Here is a 27,718-nt window from a genome sequence, read left to right as displayed (position 1 = left end):
GTAGGTTCTTTCTCTTTCTGTAGTACTCATAGAAACATAGACTAGATGACTTCTGATGTACCTAAGTAGCTCTTGATGCAGGGTATGCATTACTACAGCATCCTTGTTAGGTGACAATCCAGTCTTTCCTTTGAAAATTCAAATGAAAGGGAGTCTATCACATCCCAGACAGTCTGTTCCACTGTCAAATGGCCCATAAAGTCAAAAAGATCTTCCTAAAATTTAGTCTAAATCATTTTCCTTTTAATTTAAATGGCTTGCATCCTATGCTCTGGAGCAGCTATCATCATCTGTGTGATAGCTCCTCAGTTATTTGAAGATGGCTATTTTATTGCCTTTTAATAATTTTTTCTTCAGGATAACCACATATACCTCCTTCAATCTTTTCTCCAATGGCTTGGTCTTCAGGCCTCCTCACCAACTTTATTGACCTCTGCATGTATTCCAGTTTGTTCATATCCTTCTTTAATGTTGATTCCCAGAACTAGACATGAGCAGAAGAGAACTGCACCATTGCTTACCATGATATAGACCAGGCTTCCTCAAACTTGGCCCTTCAGATGTTTTTGTCCCATGATCCCTAGTTAGCAGGACCAGTGGTCAGGGATGATGGGAATTGTAGTCTCAAAACATCTGGAGGACCGAGGTTGAGGAAACCTGATCTAGACACTGTACTTCTGTTGATGCAATCTAGAAGCATTCATTTAGATCGCACAGCATTCTTGTTGAAGCAAGCTTGTTGAAGCATGCATACTGAAGTATGCATACTGAAGTATATACCCCCACAAGTATGCTAGAGTCTCTGGTTTTGTCTTTTTTTTTTTTTTTTACAACTAAGATAACTGTTTTTATCAGCCACTTGCTTTCCCCAAAGTATTTATGACTCTCTTTAAAAACAGGGAGTGGTGAGACATACATTACAAACTAAAAAAGTGTCATCATTTGTTGTTTCAGAATTAAGTGACAATTGCACAAAACAACAACAAAATGACAACTTCATGGAGTGACAGACTGCAAAATGCAGCAGATCTTCCTGCAAATATGGATGGCTATGCTATGAAGAAGTATCGTCGGGAAGCATATCACCGGTAAGCTCTTTATGTAAGGAAAGCATTTTACTGCAGGAAAAAGCAAAGTTCCAGAGCCCTAAGGACCACATTCAAATATCTTCACATGGTTGAGAGCCAGCTGGCATTGCTTTCTGTTCCAGAGGCCCCTGCATCTCTTACTGCTGGTTTCTCTCCTCAACTCAGACGTGGCTTCTTCTTTTTTTACTATGCATGTCTCTGGCAGTGTCATTCAATCTGTCTATTTATATTGCATAACTTGATGTTTGCAGGATTGTGTTGCTTCCACCATTGTGTTATTCATTCTTAGGCAAAGAGGAGGTAGAAGGGATGCTTGTTTTTGTGAGTTGTGGTATTGTTACCCCTGCTATATTGCAACAATGTTATGACCCAAGATCTAGACAATTGTTTTATATTTTTCATTTAGGTGGCATATACTTAATGTTTAAATTGATTTATGTAGGCTTTTTCTACTTTTTAAGATTAGAAACAAATTTTTAAGGTTAAAAAAGAGAATTCCTTGTTACTTTACTCTCCACAAATGAGTGAACAATGTCAAAGTTGACATAATTAGAGAGGGCTTGGGCTTGTAATGTTATGAAATAGAATTAATTAACTTGGAGAGGAAAGTAGGAAAATTAAGAGAATGTGACAGTAGATTAAACCTAAGTTTAATTCTTTGCTAGTATGGGAAAGAGACAATCAGTTGGTGTTGAACAAAGCCTAAAACTGTCAACAGGTGGTTAAGAGGAAATAGTTATACTTGGTTGTCATCCCTGTATTATTTTTGGCTCATCTGAATATTAAAAATAGCCTGTCCCTACTTGTGCGGAGGAAAGATTGATGACAGACTTGGTGGATGTAATGGAAAATATTTTTTTTCCAGCTGTTGCTTTGCCAGTGCCAGTAGTGTCAAGACAACAATAATAGCCCTGCCACATTGCTACATATTCCATGGATGTTTCATAAATATAGATACACGTATTGAGGACATGTGTTTTTTAACAGAAGAAATTAGTTTTATATCAAGTAATCATCAATGGATGTCTTCTTGTGTCAGATACAGATATGTGCATATGGTATAAGAGAATTCTGAGTTTTAAAAGTTGGCAAGGAATGAAATAATTTCTATAGCTTTAAAAATGTCCAACTTGCGAGGTGGTCAAATGACCTGGATGGAGTCATGTTGAAAATCTCAATAATTCATATTTTTGAACACTATTTTCTAGCTCCTCTTCCTCTTTTCTTTCTTCCTTGTAGTCCATGTTACTTCTCTAGGTCTCATTGATCAGTTTCACATTTGGAATCTTCTTGAAAACTGAGCTTGACATTTCTGAAGCCTTGGTGTTGTGACCAGCCTTAACAGTGCAATTCTATACATACATATGGTCCTAGTAAGTCTCATTGACCTCATAAGTTTTTACTTTCAGGTTAGTATGTATAGGATTGCAGTCTGACAAAGCACTCCTAATCTCCAGATTTGTTGGCTGAAGGGGGTTAGGATGGAGCAGAGATACCTCTCTGCTGACTGTCATTGAAAGGGCTTGTCTGCCACAGATATCCCACTGACCATGTCCAAGCTATAGATTTCTCCAGGTATAGATTTGCTGTTGGTGCTTCTTGCCTTCAGTGGCCAGTATTAGGCCCTGGGGTGATAATGATCTTGAACCTACCAGCCTCTGGCAAGCCTGAAGTGGATGTAACTAATGAGTGACTTTCAAAAATCTGTAGGGGAGAAAAAAAGTAAGACCTCCCTCCCACACCTCTTGCCCTGGTTGGTAAGTATTATTGCTTATTGAAAAAGGCAACACACTCCTGTTTTTAGTGGTGATTTATGCATACTAGCAAAAGGAAATATGATTTAAAAAGTGGCATGATTGTACAAATTAAAATAGTAAAAATGAAAAGAAATAAGGCTGCAATCTTATGTACACTTATTTTGGAGTAAGTCCCATTGGATTTAGTGGGGCATATTTCTAAGTAGACATCCCAGAAGATTACACTGTAACATTTTTAGAATAAAGAAGGAATGGTTTCCTGGCCTAAATCCACACAGCCCTGGGAATGGGAGTCCTGATTTACCATACTTTTCCATGTATAAAACTAGGGTTTTTTACTTTAAAATAAGGTTAAAAATCTGGAGGCGTCTTATACACGGATAGTGCATATGCCCATTTTCTAAATTTGGGGTCCCCAAAAGTAGGGGGCATTTTATACATGGGGGCATCTTACACACGGAAAAATACGGTACTTCAGTGTTAGACTGACTACCTGATAGACTTTTGACAAGAGGTTATAGTAAAATTAACTAGTTTTTATATAGAACTTTTGAGCATTCAAAGCACCTTTTTTATTTATATTTCACCATGTGTGGAATTCTCAACCAACAAGGTACGTCACACAGATGATATGAGGCACTTAACACATTGCATCAAATTATGCCTCTTAAGCCACCATTCAGCACCCAGGACAATTAGCAGTCCAAATAAACATAAGGAATTGGAGTCATTCTGGAGCCTGCTGTGGTAATGGTATGTGAAAGAAATAATATAATTTTGATTAGTAAAAATAAAGTGAAGGTCAATTTTCTAAATATTTCTCTTTTCTATTAACAAAATGCAAGGAAAAGGTTAAATACTAAGGCCCCCAAGATGATAGCGTTTTCCAGGCCAAGTACAGTGGTACCTCAGGTTACATATGCTTCAGGTTCCATATGCTTCAGGTTACAGACTCCTCCAACCCAGAAATAGTACCTCGGGTTAAGAACTTTGCTTCAGGATGAGAACAGAAATTGTGCTCTGGCAGTGCGGCGGCAGCAGGAGGCCCCATTAGCTAAAGTGGTGCTTCAGGTTAAGAACAGTTTCAGGTTAAGTACAGACCTCCAGAACGAATTAAGTACTTAACCCGAGGTACCACTGTACTGCATTGACCCATGGCCAACCCTCAAAGGGTCATATATCAAAGTGGGTGTGGCTAAAGTGTAAAAAGTGGGTGTAGCCATTCAAGGACTAATTTGGGGAAACCTTTTGGCACCACAGAAATACTGCAGAGGACTTGTGCAAACGATCATTAAAAAAATGGGGGGGGGATTTGTGAAGCCTTGTGGACCTGCATTTTTTTCCATTTAAAATTTTTATTAAATCAAATTTAATACAATCGCCACAAAAAATAATAAACGCAGCATTACGATTGTAACATACTCTTACATAATCTTAAGACATTAATGGTCAATATAGACTCTCCACAAACATGTTTGCAAAACTGGTGGAAGAAATTGCTACTTCCCTTATGAAAAGAAGCGGGGGCGGGTTTCATCAAAGTTGTCTCTCTTTATAACACTGTTTGTTACTCTTCTAAGCCCAGATAATCACTCTGAAATAGCCACGTCCTAGATATTGTTGTCCCATACCTCAAGAGGTAGCTCAGCCTGGGATTTCCAAAAATAGGCTATCACTAAACCTGCAAATAACTTGTTGGCATCAGAGTGAAGGTGCCTAAAGTAGCTTGTTCTCACTCTGTCCTGCAAGAGAAACTGAATGTTTCTACTGACCAATCTGAATGAGGATAATGTAACATCAGACCTGTCTCCTTTCGTGTATCCTCAAGTTCGCTTCATCCCAGGAGCTGGCAGAAGCTGCAGAGGAGCAGCTAGCTGACCTGGAGAAAAGTCAGTTTAGACCAACGTCGGCCTTCTGATCATCACATTGAGAGAGTGAGGTTTTGGAGGGTTCACAGCCACTGGGCCTTGCATCACTTCCTATTCAAGTGATTGACAGCATAGCTCATCACCCTAAGTTCTGTTGGTGGATCTGGCAGGTTTTGGTACGAGCAGTGGGGATTGGTCCCTCAGATAGCCTTTCTGGGGCCTGCTTTTTTCTCCTCATCCATGGTCTGAGGCTCAGTCCCAGGCCTCACCTCAGGTTTTGGTGGGAGAGAGTGCACAATGTCTACTTTAGTGGTTTGTTGGGATCTCAGGGCTCCTCAGTGACTCCAGCCTCTCCTGCATAGGTTCATTCCTACTCCTCTAGGGGGCAGGAAACTGCCTCCTCTCCTGGGTCTAGTGATGCAGCAGCTGTGGCAGAGTTCAGGGGCACTCTTGGCTTCACAGGCATTGGATCATCTCTGGGCAGCTGGAAGAGGAAGTCTTGATGCCACCAACATGTCAGGCCAGAAGGGAGGGGACCAATGCTGCTCAGAAGCCCAAAGGCAAACTGATTCCTCCACTCTCTGCCTCAGCCTCTGCCACATGGTGGCAGTGCCAGGCAAGGGCTGCAAAGCAGGTGACAAGTTTGTGTGAAAGCTTATATTTGCACTAGGGTGGATCCAGACTTCGGTCAGCCCTGTATGGACCTATTCCTGACTCAGCAGAATGCCAATGTGAATAGTGCATAAGGAACACTGCGTTTTTTACCCGGATTCAGTGATCCTGAAGTTGGACACTATGTTTGTTCCTAAGGTTAACTCAAGTTTTGATAGGAACTAGGATGTCATGTTACCTTCTTTTTGCCCCTACCCTAGATTGGACAAGGAGAGGGAGAGGCACTCTCTTGGACTTAAGACGAGCACACTGCATGTCTATCTAAAGGGAATGGAATCCTTCCACTTGTGTGATTCCCTGTTTCTCTCCTTCCAGCCCCAAACCATGGGAAAGAAGGTTTCAACTGCTACACTTTCCAGATGCTGAGAGGATGCATTTCCAAGTGTTGTGAGGTTTCTGTTCTGACTTGTCTGCTGGGGTCACTGCTCACTCTACTAGGAGTACCTCTATTTTGGCTGCCTTCAGCATCTCTGGGGGATATTTGCAGGGAAGCCATCTGGTCTTCTTTGTCTACCTTTGTGAGACATTACAAGATTGATGTCTGTGCGTCTGCCAAAGCTTCTTTTGGTTGGCAAGTACTACAGCTAGTGGTTCTCCAATAGGGATAGGAGGTCCATAGCTGGGCCCGCCTCTCTGAGTAGCTGTGGTACATCCCGTTGGATGATCCCCCCCACCCAGCAGGACAATGTGACATTGGACCAACTGTGAAGGTTCATTTTCTGCAGGGGATGGAGGAATACTACCTGTCATAAGCTAGTTTTGGTTATTGGCTGTAAGTTGGACAAATCTTTTTTATATGTGGGTTTCTTTGGGGTTTTTGTTTTGTTTTGTTTTGCTTTTTACTGGATGTTCTTCTTCCTCAATAGTTTTAGTTCTTGCATTTTGTTCAGCTGCCATTTTGTACCCATGGGATGCACTGCTTTTCTCTGAGATTAACATGATATTTTCTTCTTAATTGGATTATCTTGTCAGCTGGATATGTTGTCCACCCACAGTGAGGTAAGATTTGTCTAATTTGCATATTCCTGCCTGTGGAACAAGTGGGAGGGAAAACACATCCAAGGATGCACTCCATCCCCTGCAGAAAATGGACCTTCATGGAGGTCCAATGTCACATTATCCTCATTCAAATTGGTCAGTTGAAACATTCCATTTCTGTTTCAGGGCTGGCCCTGCCATTAAGCAGTGTGTGAGACAAGCCACTTTAGGCAGCTGATTTTGGGTGCCATGAAAGGGCAGCAAATTGCTAGATATTTAATTTATTACTGCAATTTTTCTCCCAGGGTGCAGAGATTGTGGAATCTCTTTAAAGTTCCAGAACAACTGATTAGTTTTAGGTAGTTGTTATTCTGTCCCAAGACTTCAAAATGTCTTGTGCAGGTCCTGTTCTGGATTTCATATCTTAGATTATAACTACAGCATCACCACCACATCTGTAAAGACACTGTTTCAATCAAGAGAAAATAATTACTTTAAAAATCAAGAATACTTTACTGATACTAGATCTGCGGTATGTTGTTAGATGTTTGGTATGTTTTAATGCTATACAACTTCAGGATTTAGATACTTGAGTATGTGTTTAGCTATGATAGCTAAAACTTGGAACTGAAGAATTCTGTTGATAAATGTTTTGTATTGAACCATACTGGGTGGAGTATTGTGTGTAATATTTTGAGACTTGTTTAACCAGTGTGGTGAATGCTGATTACTGACTCAGTGCCAGAGACTGAAACTGCATAGATATATACTTTTATATTTCCTCAAAGTTTTTGAAAGATGTTTAACTGACTGTTGTTTTACAATAATTGTATTACTGTAGCAAGTTCTGTGTAATGCTTACTTACTGAATAAAATATCATTTGGAAAACTAGCTTATAATTAGGATGGCAAATACTGACTGTAAATTCAAGGAAGATAAAACATGAGACCCAGGAAAACATTCATAGCCTGCATTTGTGTTTTATCTGTAGTGTGCACAGTACAAGGATTCCCCCTACCCCCCCATATCACGCATTAGTAGGCTTTAGACTAATAGCTGATGTCAACTGCGCATCTTATTATATCTTCTTCTAGCCTATTTGTGGGAAATGCCTATGGTATAAACAAAAATAGGGACTGAATTACAGCTACTTTCTTACTGAAACATTTTGTAATAAGACGCTGCCTATCTATAAGCAGTTATTGATACCATAATCTTCAAAGTGGAAATAACATTGATATAACATTGTTAGGAAGCTCTTCTTCACTGTATACAAGCAGAGTGCTACTTCCTTACTTCCAGTCATTTATTTGGCTTGGTGATAATTGTGAGGCTGGTCCCATTGTAGGAGTACAGTCATGTACTGTGATTGTAGTTAGACAGGAAGGAGGTTGAGCATGAGACACCAAATTGCTATGATGTCTATTTTTTCACTCTGAGGGAATACTTCTAGTCACCCTTTGGACTATTGCATACAGTTCTTTGGTTAACAGCTGCGATTAGTAAAGGTTAAACAATGGAAAAAGTTGGGTTTCCGTTCTCCCTTGATACTGGCAACTGCCAAGAAACAGAACTCAGGTATTTGCATTTATTTTATACAATATGTTTATAATTCATGAGTAGCAATTTTTCAAGGTAGTAGGACAAAACTGTTCCCACCCCCTTAGAAATCTGTATCTTTTGTGGATCACTAAGGCACAGGTGACATAAACCATGTTGAAGTGCTTCACCTTTCTCTGCTTTCAAAAGGCAGCTTTACCCATAGGGCAGGGGCAAAGGTCTAGAAGTTAGGCCTCTAGTTTAGAATTCTAATACTATCTCTATATTTACTTCGGCTTAACTTTTGACATATAGTCTATATTTGTATCATAGGTTTCTCTGAACCAGTATGATGTTGTAAAGTGGTGTGTCCTGTTGGGGTTTAAATTAGGCACAAAAAGATATTATGAATTGATTAGTGCTTTGCTTTGCTTTGCTTTGCTTTGCTTTGCTTGTGAAGAGAATGTGAGGTGTGGAAACACAGGTGGATCAAGCTAATGTTTTAATTAAAATAGTTCTTGGATTGCAAAAAGAAGCAGGATGACTAAAAATAGATGATTAAGTCCCCCCCCATCTGTTAAAAAATGTGTAAAATTGTAAATACATAGTTGTTCTTTAAAAAAAAACTAGATCAGTATTAAATATAGACATGACAGCCCTATTGTTAGTCTGCAGTCCTCGGATCATAAATCAATTGGTCATAGCACTTACATTGGAAGGGCTAAAAAGTTAGTGCTCTGGGGCTTGCCAGAAAGCAATTGGAATCTAAAGGAAACATGAGAGCCAGTGTGTTGTGGTGGTTAGAGTGCTGGACCAAAACCTGGGGGATCAGAGTTCAAATCCCCACTCAGCCATGAAGCTCACAGGGTGACCTTGGGCCAGTCACTGCTGCTCAACCTAACCTATTGCACAGGGTTGTTGTGGGGATTATCGGTAAATGAGGTGGGAAAGAATAATGTCCGCCAGCTTGAGCTCCTTGGAAAAAGAAGCGGGATATAAATGCAAATAGTTCTCTAGGTTTCCTGTCACATCCTCAAACCACCAGAAAATTTTGCCACACTTCTGAGCATGTCTAAACCTCCCCTTCCCCCTTTCTTCCCTCAACCACATGTCTGCCCTTCAAGTTTGAGCCTAGCAAGAAGTGGCTGAAAGGCCTTTGGATTTCATGCATCCCTTATTTTAGGATTGCAGCCCTGGAGTTGTAGTTTGTGCTAGTCCTACTCAGAGTAGACCTTTTGAAGCTAATTAACATGTTTAACTTAGGCTCATTAATTTCAGTGAGTTTATTTTGAGTAAAACATAGATACAATCCTTAATCTCTAAACAGAACCATTGCTTCTGCTAGATACATCCAGGTAAAGGAGATTTATCAGATACGAATATTTAGGTGCCTGTGTATAGTAGGTAGAGTGTTTGGTAGGCAGAGTATACTTCATTGTCACCTGATAAAAACAAACTGATCTAGTCTACCCAATTAACTATTAAACCTTGCTTTGACCTATGAGTCATGGGCATTTTATTTTTGTTTGCTACTTTGTTTTGTAAGGGTGGAGCTAGCCCAGGCAGAATGAAGTAGAAAGGAGCAATACTGGAAAGAAGAAAAGACAAAATTGCCCAGTGTGTACATACCTATTCTCCTACATTTAGGCAGCAATCCTATACCCAACTGGTTGGGAGTAAGCCCCATTGAACTTAGTGGGATTTAATTCTCAGTGGATATGTATAGGACTATGCTGCTAACTTCACTGTTATGGGTGCTGGTTTTAATAGAGAGACCATATGGGATTTTTAAAAACAAATTTCATTTCATAGGTTTAAAAAAGGAAAACATACATATGATGAACAGATACAAGGTGTGGTTATAAGCATGAAGCAGCAGTATAAATAACACTGTAGTTGTCAATAAAGATGAGGGTGAGAGTATTCTTTGTTTCTTCCTATATGTATCTTTCATTTCTGTGAAACATTTTTTTAAAGATGACTTTAGTATTATAATTTGCACAATTATTTAAGAAATACTTGAAGAAATGTTAGTAGGAAACTTGAAATGAATTAACCTTTTTCTTTATTTGAATCAGCTTTTGTTTCTTCGAACATTCTCCTTGTATTGCTAATACTAGAATTTGGGTTTCTATTGGAGATTAAAATTAAATTAAAATCTAGGATGTCAAGCAAAGATAGGCTGGGAAGTCTTCATATGACAGGACGTGACTAGAGATGTTCTATGGTTGTAATAGATTCTTACTATTGTATTAGATGTTGTACTAGATGTTTAAAAGAAGTGATCAGAAAAACTAGAAAGAAACAAATGTATGTAATGGAAAAATGCAAATATTATTATTTTATTAAAAAGAAATGTTTTCCGTTTCGTTTTAGCACTGCATCACTGCTGATGAGGTGCTCTGAAGTCCTGACTTTGGGACTCCAAAACCCAGCCCGAACTAAGCACTTTTCAGTGCATTAGCGTTTCCTGCAGGGGACCAATGCTTGGGAGGTCACCTTCTTAGTGTGGCATTCAGTGCTGGGCTTCTTTAAAGAAGACCTCTGGGGAGGAGAAGCCACTTTTGTCTCCCAGTGCTGCATATGGAAGCATTTGCAGCCTAAGCAAACAACAACTTTCTGACCCCAAACATTGGGGGTCAGAGTTGAGGGCAAAGTCAAAGTTTTCCCAAGTCTCTCCCCCCCCCCTCATTCTTGGAGAGGGGAGATGGAGTTGCTTGCTTTGGCTGTGCATTCCTGTTTTCAGGAGGGTACAGGCACTTGCAGCCAAACTGATCTTTTTGCAAGCAGCTCCACACTGCTCCTTTCAATTTCTGATTTTGGAAGTTGAAAGGGGCTGCAGGCGCTGCTTCGAAGAGCAGCACAGGGAAGAAGATGCAGTTTCTACTTTCCCCTCCTTGAGCCAGAAGCACTCCCACTGCTTATCCTGATTGTCTGATGTAGTGTGTGTGAGTGTGGCTTCCCTACTGTGGCCTAGCAGTTGTAGATGCAAGGGTGGCGAATCTCCGGCCTGCGGGTCAATCTTGGTCAGCTAGGGGAGCCAAGATGACCTGCAAGACCATATCCGCCTAAATCACAGCCACCTGTCCATCAGCTGATGGCGCTGATAAATGCCATAAGATTCCAGGGTGGGTTACAATATTAGAGTCTTCAATTATTTTTTAAAAATAAAATCATTAGAATTACATAAGACAGTTTCAAATGGTACAGAACAGTATAAATTAAGCAAAAGAGGTCGGTTCCACAAAAGAAAATACTTTAGACTGGCAGAGGGCCTGAGTAAAGTGATGCCGTGAAAGCTGTACAGTGAAGATGCTAGGTGGTAGTAAAGAATTAATCACATTAAATAATCATGCCACATTATTACAGTGGTTAGAGTGTCATTTGATTGGCACCTGGGAGACCAGGATTCAGATCCCCACACAGCCCCACAAAGTTCACTGGGTGGCTTTGCACCAGTCACAGCCTCACAACCTAATCTACTTCACAGGGTTGTTGTGAGGATAAAATGGAAAGGAGGAGAAGAATGTATGCCACTTTGAGCTGCTGGGATTAAAGCTGGGATATGAATGTAATAATACATGGGGAGAAATATTGATTGATTGGTCACCTTTTCTTACACAAACTAATATACTTCTAGTTACAGATAGGTAGCCGTGTTGGTCTGCCATAGTCAAAACAAAAAAAATTCCTTCCAGTAGCACCTTAAAGACCAACTAAGTCAGTTCTTGGTATGAGCTTTCGTGTGCATGCACACGAAAGCTCATACCAAGAACTGACTTAGTTTGTCTTTAAGGTGCTACTGGAAGGAATCTTTTTTGTTTTAATATACTTCTGTATATCTGGAGAATCCTACAAGTATGCAGAAGCCACCACTTAGTGACCCTCTTTTTCTGCCAAACTGAAAGGCACTAGATGATCCAAATTCTGTGTGAGAAGAGGATGATTAAATATCTCTGCTTAATTTTAAAGCAGGATATTCAGTGATGCTGCTTTTCTCTTTATTTCCAGACAGTGTCTTCAGTGAATCATGAAATATTTGCAAGAATGTTTATTCTGTTTGTTTCCCCCCCCCCTAATATAGTATGATGCTGGCTATTATGTAACTTTTAAGATTGTCAACTTTAATTCCCCGTCTGTTACTGCCCCCCCCCTTGTACTTTACATGCTTCACTGCCAAATAAGGCAGCTTGCCAGGAAACTGTGACTCCTGAAGAAGCATGGAAAGTTAAGGGTAAAACATGCTATATAGCCAGAGAAACTCTATTCCAAATGGACTTGTGTAGAACAGTGATATCCAGTGACTTGTTAAATTAGTCACGGATGTTTATTATGTAACACTGGCTAAGGAGATATGTGGTACCTTCAGTCTTGTTTCAGACTTCGTGCTTCAAGTCAGACTGATGCAAAATTATGTATAGATGAACAAAATTAGGTAACGTGATTAGGCAAGTTTCTGAATTGGACAGCTACGCATTTTACAAGAGGAGCATCCAAGTGAGATGAGGTAAGATTACTAGTGCAGAAATAGGATAGCGTGAGCTTGGATGTTAAGAGTTTGCTATACAAATATTCACTTTTTCAAATTTCTTTTTAGTGATGCTAATTGCTTTTTCAGTGCTTGGTTTTGGGAGGAAAAATATCTTAGAGTATAAGTAATAGATAGCTCTCCCTTTTTGTATGTATTTGCCTGCTTCCTTTTTACATCTGTTCTCTCAGTTCTGTGTGAATGAAAGATTAGATTAATTATCCACATCATATTAGCAGTCTGAATGGAGCATCCAAGCAAAGCCTTAGGACGTAACGGTGCATGCTTATACTTATACTTGTATACCACCATTTTCTTATCAATGCTGAAGACATAAATTCAGAATGTACTGAATTTATCCATTCATCAGCTATTGGAAATAATTGTAATTTGTTGCCTTGCAGCTCACTCAGCAGAGTATGAGACTCTTAATCTCAGGGTCATGGATTTCAGCCCCACATTGGGCAAAAGATTCCTGCATTGCAGGCTGTTGGACTAGATGACCCTCTTGGTCCCTTCCAACTCTGCAATTCTATGATTCTTCAATTTGTCAACTTTCCCTTATTAAAGGATTTTAATTGTTGATGGCATTGTGTGCAGCATTCCTATGTGCAGCCTGAAATTAAATCTGTATTTTGAAGTATGCAGCTAGGTGAATTCAGTCTCTCCTTTTGGATATTAAAGACCTTTTAACATAAAGGGCATTGGTGGTTGTAATTTTGGTTTCTGGATTTTTTTAGAGAGGATAAAAGTGACAGAACTACTACATTGAGTAGTACTACTACATCTAGCTGGTTGTCCAAGGGACAGCAGAGCACAAGGGAGAGGGACAAAAGCTCTACCTTTCAGCTACCCCATACTTGCTGTTTTCAGACAATTCATAGTTGAAAGTCCTGGACTGATGCACTGCTTACTCTAGATGGGGTACAAATGTGCTGTGATGTCGTGCACAGGTGAGTGGTGAGCCAGTCAGCATCTCTGTTGATAGTCCATGGTTCACTAATTGTCTACTGTTGAATTGTATGCATGAAAATACTTGGTGTAACCATAAAGGTAAAGGTAAAGGTAAACCATATTCACAATCAAATATACCTGACTTTGTAGTTTTCTCTTTAACAAGTTAAGTTGAAGAGCAGCACTTGTTTGCAGGATCAAATCTCCTTCCTCCTCCTCTGTTGTGCCGTAAATCTTGGCTTGTTCTGAATCTGGATATCATCCAGATGTCATTAGGGTATGAGACGAAGAGGAAAGTCAAGAGCAAACCATGGATCAGAGCCATGAAATTAGAGATGCATTGCCAAAGAGCAGGGCAGTTTTTTGAGTCCAATCAAATACAAGGACAGGTAGAAACACATGAAGACATTCTGAGGGAGACTGGTATGAATGCACGAAGGCAGATGTAAACAAATGAGTTGTGGTGTTAGGGACAGCACACAGAGTGTTGTTGGCAGAACAGATGTCTTGAGGGGGAAAAGGAAGAGCAGATAGTGGAATTTCTCTAACAAAAAAATTCCTAGCTTTGGCATGGTCATGTAGTGAGAGCCCTGGCTTCAGACCCAGGAAGGATTGGGTTTAAGTGAGGAGATATGGTATCTGACAGATTTTCTCTTTATCTTGCATATATCATTCACACATTCTTGGAATGTTCAAGTGAAATAGTATTTTGACTATAAAATTGGAAACAAATTCATTTGTATATGTTGGTTAGGTTACAGTGAGGTTGCAAAGGGTCCCCCCCATAAGTTCTTCAGTGATATATTAATACAGGTTTAGGTTTTGTGAGTAATTGTAATTTTTAACAGTTTCATAGTTAACTTCAGTTAGAAGGCAAATGTCTATGTAATGCCCTTTTAATATCCCACCACCTGCTTCTTTCTTTTTTCACTAGGGAGCTTTACAGAGTAGTTAATACTTTTTGTTTTTATGTTTATGTTCCAGTTCAGCATGGTTGACTTTGTTAGTGGTGGTGGACTCTCCTTCATTGCAGTTTTTAAGCAGAGGTTGGATGGCCATCTGTCATGGATGGTTTAGTTGAGATTCCTGACTTGCAGGGGACTGGGCTAGATGATCCTCGGGGTTCCTTCCAATTCTACAATTATATTATTCTATAGTATGTCATATAATGTAAATAAAAAATTCTGGTGTAGTTAGGAAACCAATAGGTAAAACTACTATGGATAGCACCTAGCAGTGTTTAATAATTTGTTTTCTGTAGCAGATCAACAGCTCAGTTCTATGCATGTTTATTCATAGTTTTATTTTTTTAATATCTGCGTTTTAATTGGGTTTTTAAAGTTTTGAATAGCTTTTATTGTTTTATATTGTATTTTAATTGTCGTTTAATTTGTTTTCTGATGTATGCAGAAAACCTATGGGATAACTATATAAATGGATTCTTTTTTAAAAAAATTACTCTGACATAAGTATACAGAGCCTAATGGCATTTGCTCCCAAGTAAATGGCCACACTGGACTGTCTGCCATGCTTCCCTACCTCTGCAGGGCCATCTGCTACCAGCTATCTTGTGGGTAGGATTTTAGGAGAAAGAGGGAAACAAGTTCTGATATCAGAAGGTTTCCCCTCTTCCCCCAATAGGGAACTAGAACTACCACCAACTGCTCTGTGGTAAGGATCCTGATGGCTTGAGGTCCAGCGCAGAGGGCCTTCTGGTGTTTTCCTCACTGAGAGAAGCCAAGTTACAGGGAACCAGGCAGAGGGCCTTCTCGGTAGTGGCACCCGCCCTGTGGAATGCCCTCCCACCAGATGTCAAAGAGAACAACAATACCAGACTTTTAGAAGACATCTGAAGGCAGCCCTGTTTTACTGTTTGATAGAGTACTGTATTTTAATATTTTGTTGGAAGCCGCCCAGAGTGCCTGGGGAAACCCAGCCAGATGGGTGGGGTATAAATAATAAATTATTATAATAATAATATGTTGTTGTTGTTGTTGTTGTTGTTGTTGTTGTTATGTTTTGATATAAATTGTGGTGATTTTATTAATGTATATTGCTTTTACTTGTGATCCTTGGAAGGATTTGGCATCCTGAAAGGTGGGATATAATTAACAACAACAAATTGTCAAGTCATGTGGTCCATTGACAATCTCCTTAGCAATCCTTGGACACTTTAGGAACTTAATTATTACATAGGCTCCCTTCAGATTTCATGTCAAAAATGTTTATCATTGGGTTTCTTACTTTCCTTTTACAGGGTTTTTGTGAACAGAAGTCTAGCCATGGAAAAAATAAAGTGCTTTGGATTTGATATGGATTATACATTAGCCGGTGAGTGTATATGATGAATATGTATATTATCTATAATTGAACCTCACATCTACAGGAAGCAGAAATAGATTGGTATTCCTCATGGTAGCAGGTGTTTTTCTCAGTAGCATTCATTTTAGAGTGGGGAAGAGCTGAGTAGCACACAGATGCTGGGGACATGTTGCTGTCCTGATAGTTTTGACAAACATCTGGAGAAAAGTTGGCTTGTCTTTGCCATAAAGCCCATAGAAGCATCCATTAAGGGAGGTGTGTTGCTCATTTTTGCGAAGGTCTGTTCACTTTAATTGATGAACCCTGCCACTATAGATAAAATGAAGTCTCTTAGGGCTGCCATCCTTTATACACATACCTGGGAGTAAGCCCCCCAGAATACGGTGGGAGTTACTTCTGAATATATGTGTAGAGGATTGCACTATAAATATCTTTAAAGTATTTCCTCCTAAAGCTTAATCGTATTTTATTTTTCCTTTGCTCTGGGTAGTGTTGCTTCCCCTTGTTCCCAAATTTGCAATATTGGTGTAGTCCCCCCCCCCGATTAATTTTACCTAAGGTTTCGTTATAATCCATTAAACATCTTAAAGATATGTCTTTTTTCCTTTCAGTTGATACCACTAAATTATTACTCCACTCTCTTAATGTTTGCTATTGAATACTGCAGTTTCTTTGTTTCTTCTTTCAAGCCACTTTTGCCTGTGTTCCATGCCTTTTGTGTGTCACTTCAGTAATCGAATTTATTTACAATGTTTATTTCACTGGCTTCCTCTAGCTGTAGCTAACCTTTTTTGGGCTGAGGATCGCATTGAGACTGCATGTCAACATGGATGAGACCAAAGTGTAGAGCTGGGTGTGGTGAGAACTACAGTTCTCAAGGCTATCTTCCAAAAGACTTTCCCATTCTACACTATTTTAAATCTATTTTTATCATTATTTATTGATCATTAAATTTAGTAATAAAAATTAAAGGACAAGTGGGGATCTTGGAGGGTCACAAATTTATTGCATCACAGAATCACAGCAGAGGAACCTTGGAAACAGTTGGTAAAATGTTTAATTTTTCTAAAGGGACAAATGGTGAGCAGGGGCTTGGAACACAAAGATGTTGGTCTTACAGCCCTTGCAGAAGCAGTCAGCAAACTAAAAACAATAATGATTATTAAAAAGGGCATATTTAGGGCAGTCCTTAGAGGGTGATAAAAAAACCCTTTTGGTATCACAGTGGGTGTCAAATAAATTAACTTTTCCAAGACAAGCAGCAGTTTCAGACCTCCTCTTTCTGCAAGGGCTGTAATACCAATATTCAATACCTGAAGCCCAACACCTTGCATTGTCAGACCTTGACACTTCCATCTATTGTCTCCAAAGACCCAGATCGACTTATTGTCTACTCACCCATTCCTCCCACTTTTTACTTCAAGCCCCGCCAGTGCAACATAGGTTCCCCATCTGGGGTTTGCATACCACTCTATTGGCTCTACAATGACCTCCTTTTCATCCGCTCAAGTTGGTCCTGCTAGGCTTACTATCCTTTAAAGTCGTGTTCCTTGTAGCCATTACCTCTGCCAGATGCATTTCAGAACCACAGGCACTGTCAGTCATGTGTGATTTTTTTTAAGGCAACTCTTCCTGGTTTTTTGCTGGCTTTAAATAACCTAGGAAAGCTGGTCTGCCATGAGCAAAACAAAACTATAAAACTAAAAAACCTAAGCTGATGCTTCGACTGGCTAGATTTGTATTCTGTGGAGCTATATGTAATATGTACCCCTTCTCCAAAATTGGAGCTTAGACTAATTTACTGTGGCTCCTCAAGCTTCTCTGATAGGGTAGCACTGAAAACTAGGTATCTACAAGCTTCCTACACCTAGAAGTTAGCTTCTAAGTTATTACAGGATTTGGCTGCTAGCACACAGGGCCCTTAGTAATCTGAGCTGTTGCTTTAATTAAATAAATGGATATTGCTTTCTTATGCTTTTCCTTAACACATTTTTAGCTGGGGCAGAGATACTTTATCAACTAGGGCTCCCTGTAGCTCATAGGTGGCAACTTCATATTTCTATGGGTGAGATCTAGCATTGCATGAATAGCTTCTTCTAGTACAATGGGTCTTCTTCAAGCTCCCCAAATCTCCTCTGCAGATTTGAGGCACCCTCTGGAACAGTTTTGGGAGGCATGTGTAGACTGCAATATGGAGGAGAGAAACGGGAAGAGCCATTGTGCTACTGGAGTTCCTTTTGCACAAGTGGGCAGACATTCTGGGATCTTACCCCAGGAACCTGGCAAACCAGGCCTCTGGATTTTTTAAAAACATATCTAACTAATGTTCTGTACTTGGCCATATTAGCTTAAAACAATAATTCTGTACCAGAGGATATTTCTACAAATATGTAATAACTTCTGTTTTATGACATGGTAGTACTTTCATTGAAAGATTCTAAGTACAGTGGTACCTCAGGTTACAGATGCTTTGGGTTAGAGACACTTCGGGTTACAAACTCGGCTAACCAGGAAGCGGTTGCTCCAGGTTAAGAACTTTGCCCCAGGATAAGAATGGAAATCGCTCGCCAGTGGCACAGTGGCAGCAGGAGGCTTCATTAGCAAAAGCACGCTTCAGGTTAAGAACCGTTTCAGGTTAAGAACGGACCTCTGGAACGAATTAAGTTCTTAACCTGAGGTACCACTGTACTTCTGTTTATGGTATCTTCTGTTCTGCAAGTATATTATGTTAATGTGTCGAGGGCTGACTATACAGTTGTTCAAAGTCCATCAGGAAAAATGTTAATGAAAATAGTTTAGCATTCTGTCTTCCTAAATACATTCTCTTTATGACAGAAAAGCATCTAAGCCTGCATACTTCATAATTACTTATATTCCCTTGTTCTGTTTTGCTATATTGTGCTTTCTTACTTGTGTTTAGAGATTTCCTCCTTCGTAGGGAAAGTTATTTAGGATGAGTGATTTGCATGAGTGATTTGTAGTTCTTCATCAGCCAATGTTTTTGTTTATTACCAAATGCAGCTGCAGTCTGTAGAGGAAGATGAATATGAGGACTTAGCCATTTTCACCTGGGTGCTTTTCCATTAAATGTCTCTTGTACTAGAGACAACTGAGTGTGCAGAATTGGTCTGGGAAGAAGGGTTTAGCTACCCCTTCCACTATTCTTCCAACTTACATTGGAACCTTCAATAGCAGTATTTCATTATTAGACACACCAAAACAATCCAGGACTACTGAAGACATTTCTACTTCTAATGTCTCATTTGGTGCTTTAATACTGTACTGACAAATGAGAAAGGGATGTATATCAGTGAATTAATGTAAAAAGGAATTTTTTTGTAACTTCAACATTGTCAATATGAAAATATGTAACTACCTTGGGTGGGTTCATTTGGGAAGGTGTCCTTATACATTAATTGCTCTCGTCACTTTGCATGGCAACGAGTTGCTGAAGTGTAACTCATTTGGAAGTCATATAAACACACAAGTGGGTAATTTAAAATTTAATCATTGTGTTATATTAGCTAGCTTCATGTTTCAGATGCTTTGCCTTGTGTTTAATTTTGTTAGCCTACATCACTGGGTTAGTGATGTTGCTGTGTAAATTTCAGTTTGCCAACATTGTAGTAATAGCAGAGAGCTAAGTTGGAAATGGTGTTTTGATCTTGGTAAACGGTGGTTAGTTTCTGCTTCTTAATGAAGAGCTGGATCATAGATGAGAATTAACTTGTAGACAGATGCAGGCAGGGCATTGTATTTAAGTTTATACATTACGGCACCAGTAGGATTTACTCATGAGGATTTACTTTTGAGTAAGCTTGCGTGGAAGCATACTTATAAGTTAGCTAATCTAGAAATATGTTAATATTTCCTCTCCTTATACCCACAAGTTTATTCCATAAGCTTTAGGAAACAACTGTCTTGAATCTCAGATTCACCATGATATTCATTAGATAACCTTACATTAGTCACTTGATGAGCATATGTCACAGTGTTGTAGTGAGGGGGGAAATGGACTCCGCTCCATAAGCAACTTGGATGAAGTTGAGATACAGGCATGACTGATAAATACAATGTTTCCTTGTCACTCTGGACAACCTGATAAATTTTTGGTTAACCAGAAATTTGATTTCTTTGGACTAATAAACTGATTATCTATAAGAGTTTCTACATATGTTCAAGCAAGTACAGATACAATTTCAAAGGTTTTGTACAGGATTTAATAATTTTGGTACAGGAGGACTTAATAATTTTGAATATCTCATTGCTCATTTTCTGTATTCGCACGGTAAGATCAATTTATATATAAACTTTCCAGGAGATGGAGCAAATGGAAGATAATTAGTGTGTGTATATTGTTAATAATTCTAATTATTAATTATCAATTCTAATAACAATAATGTATGGTATGCACAGTATTCTTAATTTAACCATGCTTCCTTCAGAAATAATTTTAGCAGACTCAGGGCAAATTTGTAATGTAGAAATTATGTGTTTGGCAGTAGATGTAATTTTTTTTAGGAAGCAAAGCTAACTGAACCGTGGAACTCCGCCAGTATTTGGCATAAATTTGTATTTCTCTGACATCCTGGCTCTGATCCTAAAAAAAGCTAACTTAAGGAAGTTAACAGACAGAAGTTTTCTGTCTCCTATTTCCTGCTACAGCCATCTGAACCTCCTGTGGGTAGCCAGAGACCTTCCTGAACAATGTGGGGTGGGTCATGAGGAGCCAGCAAGGAACCATACCCCACTTTGCTCAGGTAAGCCCTCGCCCTCCAGGTAGACTTTTGGGGGGTGCAGGTGTGAATGCAAAAGGGAGCAGGGGACAAGAAACTTATTTTCTATGAACACTCTTGGTGACTTGTTTTAGAATCCAAGCCAATGTTTTTTGTGAGACTACCTGGAATATTAAAAAATAGGACAGATCTTTTCTTATCTGACTTTCCAGATAAGCCGTGAATGAGCCGAACATTCATAATTTTGTCACTGTTGGAATTAAAATTAATTATATTGCTTATATTGGGGTTTTGATATTGTACAACGTTTTGATTTCTCAAGTGTTTATAGCTATGAGGGTTAGGAGTTGTTGTTTAAACTTCTTGAGATGCATAAGATTCTTGCTCAAAATTTATATACTCCTTGATTGTAAGAAAACCTCTAAGCAGTTTACAGTACACTGCAGTAGTCCATCTTGAAGTTACTAGAGCAGGGATTACTATTGCCATGCTCTCCTAGCCCAGGAATTGCCATGGCTGGCAAACCAACCGGAGCCGAAAATACACTCCATGCTACCAAAACCACCTGGGCCTCAAGCAATGTTGTTTGATCAAGAGGCAGCCCTAACCTGCATACCTATTTCTTCAGGCAGGGTATAACTCAGTCCAGAACAGACAGCCTTCCCAGTTCCCAAATAAAGGAACCATCCAACAACTGTAGCTCCTCTTTTGTCAACTGTTAGTCTTAGTTTATTTTATTTTCAATGTTGGTGTCAACACATAGTTCACAGTGGAAATTATTTGCAAAATGTAAGTATAGATTTTGGTGGTAAAGGGTAAAACAGGAGTCAAACACTGAAGAACACAACAAAATATGCTGTGGAATATGAACTGTCTAAATTTGGAGTCAATTAAGGAGATTGATCCCTTAATATAGTGGTGCCAAAGAAAAGGAACGAGTATGTCATGTTGACAGTGTCAAATGTATCAAGTAAAATGTTTTTCTAATCTATTCCAAGTTTAGAAATATTGTCTGTTGTTGCTGTCAGATACCTGAATAGATGCTGGTAATGTTTAGTGCTATATTTATAAAATACTATGTGCCAGGGGAGTAGTGATTCCTTCTTAGTTGTCCTTAAGAAATCAGGAACACTCCCCGCCTCACCTTATTCTTTGAGTAATTCCCTGTGCCTGCCTTAATAGCAGTTAAGGAAAATGCTGAGATGAACCATAACCATGTTTATCCTAACCGGCAGTGGCTGCTGGTGCCCACTGAAGCCAATGGAGATGCTTGGAAATGATCTTTGGCAATCACTTGTTGCCAAGTAAGATTGTCTTCCATAAACACAGTTTTAACAGTGGGTTCGTAAGTTTCCAGGCAGGAGTTGGTCATGGTGAGGGTTTGCCAAGCGTGCCTTCCTCTTAGTACGTTTCCCCTTTCATCCTGAGTTCGAGCATCTTCAAAGCCCATGACACCTTTGGTAAAGGCTGTTCTCCAATTGGAGCACTCACAGGCCAGTGTTTCCCAGTTGTCAGTGCTACATTTTTAAAGATTTGCCTTGAGAACATCTTTAAACCTTTCCATTCTTGACTTGGGAATAGAGTAGTTGCTTTGAAAGATGGTAATCGGGCATCTGAACAACATGACCAGTCCAACGAAGTTGTTGAACAATCATTGCTTTGACACTGGTGATCTTTGCTTCTTCCAGTACCCTGGCATTAGTTCTCATTGGACCCATCCCCTGCAGCTTCTTTCTTTTTGTATCAGAGTTTTAAATTTGCCCAAGTGTGTTATAGTTTTTTGTCCTCACAACAACTCTGTAAAAGTAGGACAAAGTACAGTTTTAGTGTTTTGCAGAGAAACAGCTCTGGACATTGAGGAATGATTCTGATTTGTCTTACTTGGGTCTGAACCCAGTTTCCTGGCATATCTGTTATGCTAATTTCTCTGCCCTGGTTGGCTGAATTTCTGGATTGCCTTTAAGGTTGCAAATGAAGAAGGGGTAAAGAGCAAAACTGCCTGAGAGTCTCCCACCAAATACTAAGTAAATATATTCTACTGCCTTGAGATGGGTTGGAGGGGTCTCCAGAGCACAGCAGTAGTTTTGGCTTGGGATTGGCTGAGCAGTGCAAATGGTGACATAAGTTCAAAACTAAGGAGTGTGGATGGAACAGAAAAAAATGTTTTATTTTGAGAAAATGTTTATTTCCTTGTGGACATATGGTCAAATAGTGGTACATCAAATCTTTTCTAAAGAAGTTGTTAATTTGCTATTTTTAGAAACTTGGATGACAGATTTGGATGCATATATGTTTTTTATGATGCTGCTTTAAAAAAATTTGTTCATTGATGGTAGTTTAAGCTGGAAACATGCTTAAAGTTTGTGATGGTGCCCAAGGAATTATGTACTGTCATTAGACAAGAGTGTATGTCTTACTGTTGCTTCTCATTAAATCATTAACTAACAGACTACTAATTTGTGACACATGGTTTGCTGAGGAATTGGACCTGGGCCGAAACTCCAAAAACTGCAGAAAACAAGCCTAACAGCAGAAAAAGCACAGGATTCTCTTTCCTTAATATGCTTAATAATAATTGAGCACCTTAAAGTCAGTGGGTGATCTCCAATTGTTGCTCATTGGACTAGTGGAAACATCCCTTCTTGGGAAAGGCAATTTTGACCAATTACCCCTGCCCACTCTAGCCCAATGTAGCTCCAACACCCTCAGCTGGAGAGGTTATCAAATGAAAGATGCCGCATTGTCCAACAAAAGTGTCTTCCTCTCTCATACAGTAGCTACTAAACATCTAACATGTTAGATTGCTTCCTCTGCCTGAATCAAAACAATTAATAGTGATAAGTCTTGTTTATCCAGCTATTTTTGCTGGTTATTGTCAAGAAGCCTATGGTACAAGAAATAATAACTTCCCAGATTGGCTATCAAAATTGTGACTGATGCAGAAGAGACATTTTTACAAGGTATGGATGCTGCTGCAAATTTTAAATTGGTCAGTGGTCTGCAACAGAATATATGCATGTTTTTTTCTCATAATCTTTAGAACTCAGTTAAATAGATTTATGGGGGGAAAGCACATTTTCTTTTCTTTGTATCTTGCCTTCTGTCGTGGCATGGTATATGTGCTTAGCTTCTGTAAGGCGGTGACCTCACGTACACTCAGACTATACTTTGGAATAAATACCTAAATGCATGTGTACTAATATGTGGCAGGTATATAATTAGATTTTTTAGAATCACACAATGGAAAACCTGGAGGTGTAAGAATAGCTGAAGGCTCCTTGTAATCTTTGAAGGGCCAGATGTGAGTATAAGACTAGATTATTTCAAACAAAGCAGAACCATCTCTAGAGCTCCCACATCTTGTGCTTGGTTGTGACCTTCCCAACTTTGTCAAGAAATATTTTCATCATATCATAGCTAATTCCCCAAAGGTAGTGTTACCTAGAGATTCTCTAGTAAGTAATTTATTTACTGACATGGAGATTTATTATGGGAATATTGGAATGTAGTTAATATTGCAAAAATGTGGTTCAAAATATAGTTTATAGCTGCATTTTAGTTACAGCATATAATCCATTGCATATTTACCAGAAGTTAAGTCCCACTGTGTATTAAGAAGTAATGCCAGATACGCATTTCGCAAGATAGCTCAGTTGGTAGAGCATGAGTCTCTTAATGTCAGGGTTATGGGTTTGAGCCCCATGGCATTGCAGGTAGTTGGACTAGATGACCCTCATGGTCTCTTCCAATTCTACAATTCTATGATTCTAACATTGCAGCCCTATTCAGGTCTACTTAGAAGCAGGTTCCATTGAGTTAATTGGTGCTTACTCCCAGTTAGGTGGCATAAGATTGCAAGTGTTGCTCCTTTTCAAGCCATGTGCAGATTTGTAGACTTACTAGCTCAACTGAATCATACCCCACGAGACACAAATCTCATATCTATCTTTCCTGCCTTTACTGTAACATGGATATTTGCCCATTAACAGACCAATCCTTTCTTTTAGAGGTTAAAGAATATGCCTTATAATATACATGACCCCATACCCACATTACATGTTCAGGACTCTGGATGGATTATGTGGATGTGAGCCTGTTGCCTCCCCTTTGCATTTAACCATCTTGGGGTTGCCAATGCGTAGACCTAAATCAAACAGTTTAAGGAAAAGGGCTGTCGCTCAATGGTAGAGCATCAGCTTTGCTTGCAGTAGGTCCCAGGTTCAATTCCTGGTATCTCCAGGTGGGGCAGGGAGAGATCCTAGTCTGAAACCCTGGAGAGCTGCTGCCAGTCAGTGGTGACAGTACTGAGTTAGATGGACCAATGGCCATACTTGGTATAAGACAGCTCTTCTGTTCTTATATACTACTTAGAGATATTAGTTGATACACTCTTTTGGAATAGCTTGGTGTATTTCGTTATTATATTGGATGCTCATAGAAATGGTTCAAAAAGTTAGGTTTAAGTTTCAGTATTGATTTAAAAACATTTCTTGGGAAATATGTGTTTACATTTTGTATTCAGTATTGATTTAAACATATTTCTTAGGAAATATGTGTCTAAATTTTGTTAATGTGCCATGTTTACTTCTTACACAATGCTGCTATCCTTGTTACCAGCCCTCACTTAAATATTTTGGCAGGAAGAGCAAGGAGTACTTAAACATACTAGTTAAACCATAGCACATGAGTAGATATTTGATACAGAATTTATAATCTAATAATAATAATAATAAGTTTTATTTATATCCCGCCCTCCCCAGCCGAAGCCGGGCTCAGGGCGGCTAACAACACTAAAACAGTACAACATTATAAAACATTATAAAAATGAATTAAAATCAAAATTGATCTAATATTGTAATTTGTAAGTATTTCTATTTTTGCTAGAATAAGATTTCAAAAGATCCAGATTTTCATCAGAAGTCTAATTTCTGATCCACATTGTACCACTCTGTTCTTATATACAGACACAACAACCTCTGCCTGATACCTGCAAAATATCCATTTTGAAATCTTGATCTGAGAGATTTTTTGTGGATTTGTAGATAATGACAAACCATGTCTGGTAAACCAGTATTTGGTCTTTCTGAAGCCAATAGCATCAGCAAATGAGCACACCATTGTTAGCACACCACCACTGTTGCAGTTTTAAGTCAGTTTGATTCTTTCTTTTTGACAGGGGAGTCCAGTGTAACTCCTTCAAGACTGGAGTGACACTCAGCATCTGCATCTGCCTCATGTGAGTTAAAATCTTGGCAGCAGCATTTTGCACTACCTGGAGTGGCTGCAGATTTTTTTTTATCTTTTTCAGAAAGACTATAAAAATGGCTACTCTACTGGACTTGGCAGCAAAGGTAACACTAGCATGCATGGGTATTCTATACCTTACAATATAGCTTTCTGTGCAGAGTAGCTTCTCTCGTGACATGCTTATTTCTTAAGGAAACTCATACTTTTTGTAGGATGAAAGTAATTTTGAATGCAGTACATTTATTTTGGTATTGCAGTTGATTTGAACAAAAATTGTGTATGTTGTCGGCAGGTTTCTGTCTTCAAGCTTTGCCCCGTTTGCCAAGGTACACACACACACACCACCCCAAACTTGAGAACACAATTTGTTTCCATATGTACATGACGATTTCAGTACATCTCTCAGTAGCCTTACTGTCTTTCAGCTGTATTACAATTGTTTGAAAGTAGTACATTTAGGGTAACTGCACCAATCTGATTTACTTCACAACAGATTATGCATGGCAACATCTCACTTGCCTGTTGTTGTTGTTGTTTAATGCAATACTGTAATTTAATTACTGTAACTAAGAGTTTGCAGTTATTCATCTCACTGTTAATTAGCTTTCTCAATAATCGAGCAGTTTGAGAACTGATCGTTTATTATCACCAGTGCTTTTTTTTCTGGGGGTACGCATACCCCTAAACATTTTGTGTATCTTTGTACTTTTGTCCATTTGCTGTATTTATTTCCCCCGATTTGAACTATAAAATGGTGATTTCCTTGAGTCAAAATGAGAGTACCCCTAAACATTTTTTTAAGGAAAAAAGCACTGATTAACACTCAAATGTACAGTTTACCTGTACATTAGTTATGGATGCTTTTTCCGTTATGCTATTCCTATTTTGGTACCCAGTCATTCATACTGGCTGTAATTTGCTTGGTTGGGAGCTCATATTACCTAAATGAGCACTTGTACAGCTTGCAGGAAAATGTCAGGAGCTTGTAGCTCATCCTGATTAATCTAGACTGCTGTGCAGAGTGTTGTCAAGTAGGGACATGTGCTCTGTGAATTCCAGCTCCATTCCCAGTTGTCTAATTAAAGGAAAACTTATATTGAACTATGTCACAGTAACCGGAGTGTGATGTTTGTAATCTATTTTCATCTTCTTACTTTAATGTACACTGCAGATTCATGTTATATGCATGAATAAAAAATGCTCACTCAAGTGGGTCACTTAAGTGAAGTAGGAAATTTTCCCAATTATGCTTCCTTCTCTTCGTTAGTCATATATACAGTATTTGAGTAAAATTCAAAACTTGAGTAATCTAGAGGATGCCAAATATGAAGTACAAGTTCACAAAGTGGGCTTGAGAGATCACCTTGATGAAACATGAAATGGCTTCTTTTGGACTCAGGAAGAGGTAGGTCTTTTTTTAAAAAAAGTTTGCATTTTTGGAGTGGAATAACTCCATAATGTATATGCAAATTTTGTATGGCAAAATTTCAATTAAAAAATAGTTCATTTTTTCAGTTAAAAAAGGTCAGTTGGTTCGAGCATGGTGCTGATAATTCTAGGGTTGCAAGTTTGATCCCCGTATGGGATAGCTGATATTTCTGCATTACAGGGAGTTGGACTAGATGATCATGAGAGTCCCTTCCAACTCTACAATTTTATGATTCTATGGATTGAGTCAGAGAGCAGATCTCAACACCAGTAATTATTTGCCAGTTATTGGACTGTATTTTAGGTGGGTTAGCCTTAGGATTTTAAAAATATATGCATTCTCTTTTAAATCAGCTCCCCCCCCCCCATGCTGATAACTCCCTCTTGTTTCTCAATAGTCTATGGGCATTTAGAGGGGTGAACAGCAGTGAGAGAATGTATTCCCTATCATTATAATGAGAATATCAACTCATGCCTATAACTTTTTGAGGAGCCAGAAATTGATGAAATTTACAGGCACAGTAGCCCCATTTAAGGAGATGAAGTCTGCCAGATTTCTGATAAATAGGGTCTTTGAGTTTGTTTCAAAGGGTTGCCAAA

General features: G+C 39.0%; 1 protein-coding gene across 11 annotated transcripts in view; it reads left to right on the top strand.

Moving 5' to 3' along the window:
* NT5C2 (5'-nucleotidase, cytosolic II) overlaps positions 1-27,718 on the top strand; it is an 82,525-nt gene that overhangs the window by 8,277 nt on the left and 46,530 nt on the right. For 7 of the 11 annotated variants that reach the window (XR_014168448.1, XM_081911593.1, XM_081911591.1 and 4 more), the window contains exons 2-3: positions 955-1,088; positions 15,643-15,716. Coding sequence is in view for 6 of the 11 variants with exons in the window: in XM_081911593.1 (XP_081767719.1) it covers positions 988-1,088; positions 15,643-15,716 (175 nt within the window). In the remaining 5 variants the exon portion in view is untranslated. Of the gene's footprint in view, positions 1-952; positions 1,089-15,642; positions 15,717-25,619; positions 25,680-27,718 lie in introns of those variants that run through there. The other 4 variants (XM_081911595.1, XM_081911588.1, XM_081911596.1 and 1 more) reach the window with 2 other exon arrangements.

This window comes from Podarcis melisellensis (assembly GCF_964234715.1).
Source record: "Podarcis melisellensis genome assembly, chromosome: 5".
Taxonomy (NCBI): domain Eukaryota; kingdom Metazoa; phylum Chordata; class Lepidosauria; order Squamata; family Lacertidae; genus Podarcis; species Podarcis melisellensis.
Note: the sequence above shows the minus strand (reverse complement) of the source record. Positions and strands in the feature narration are given on the sequence as shown.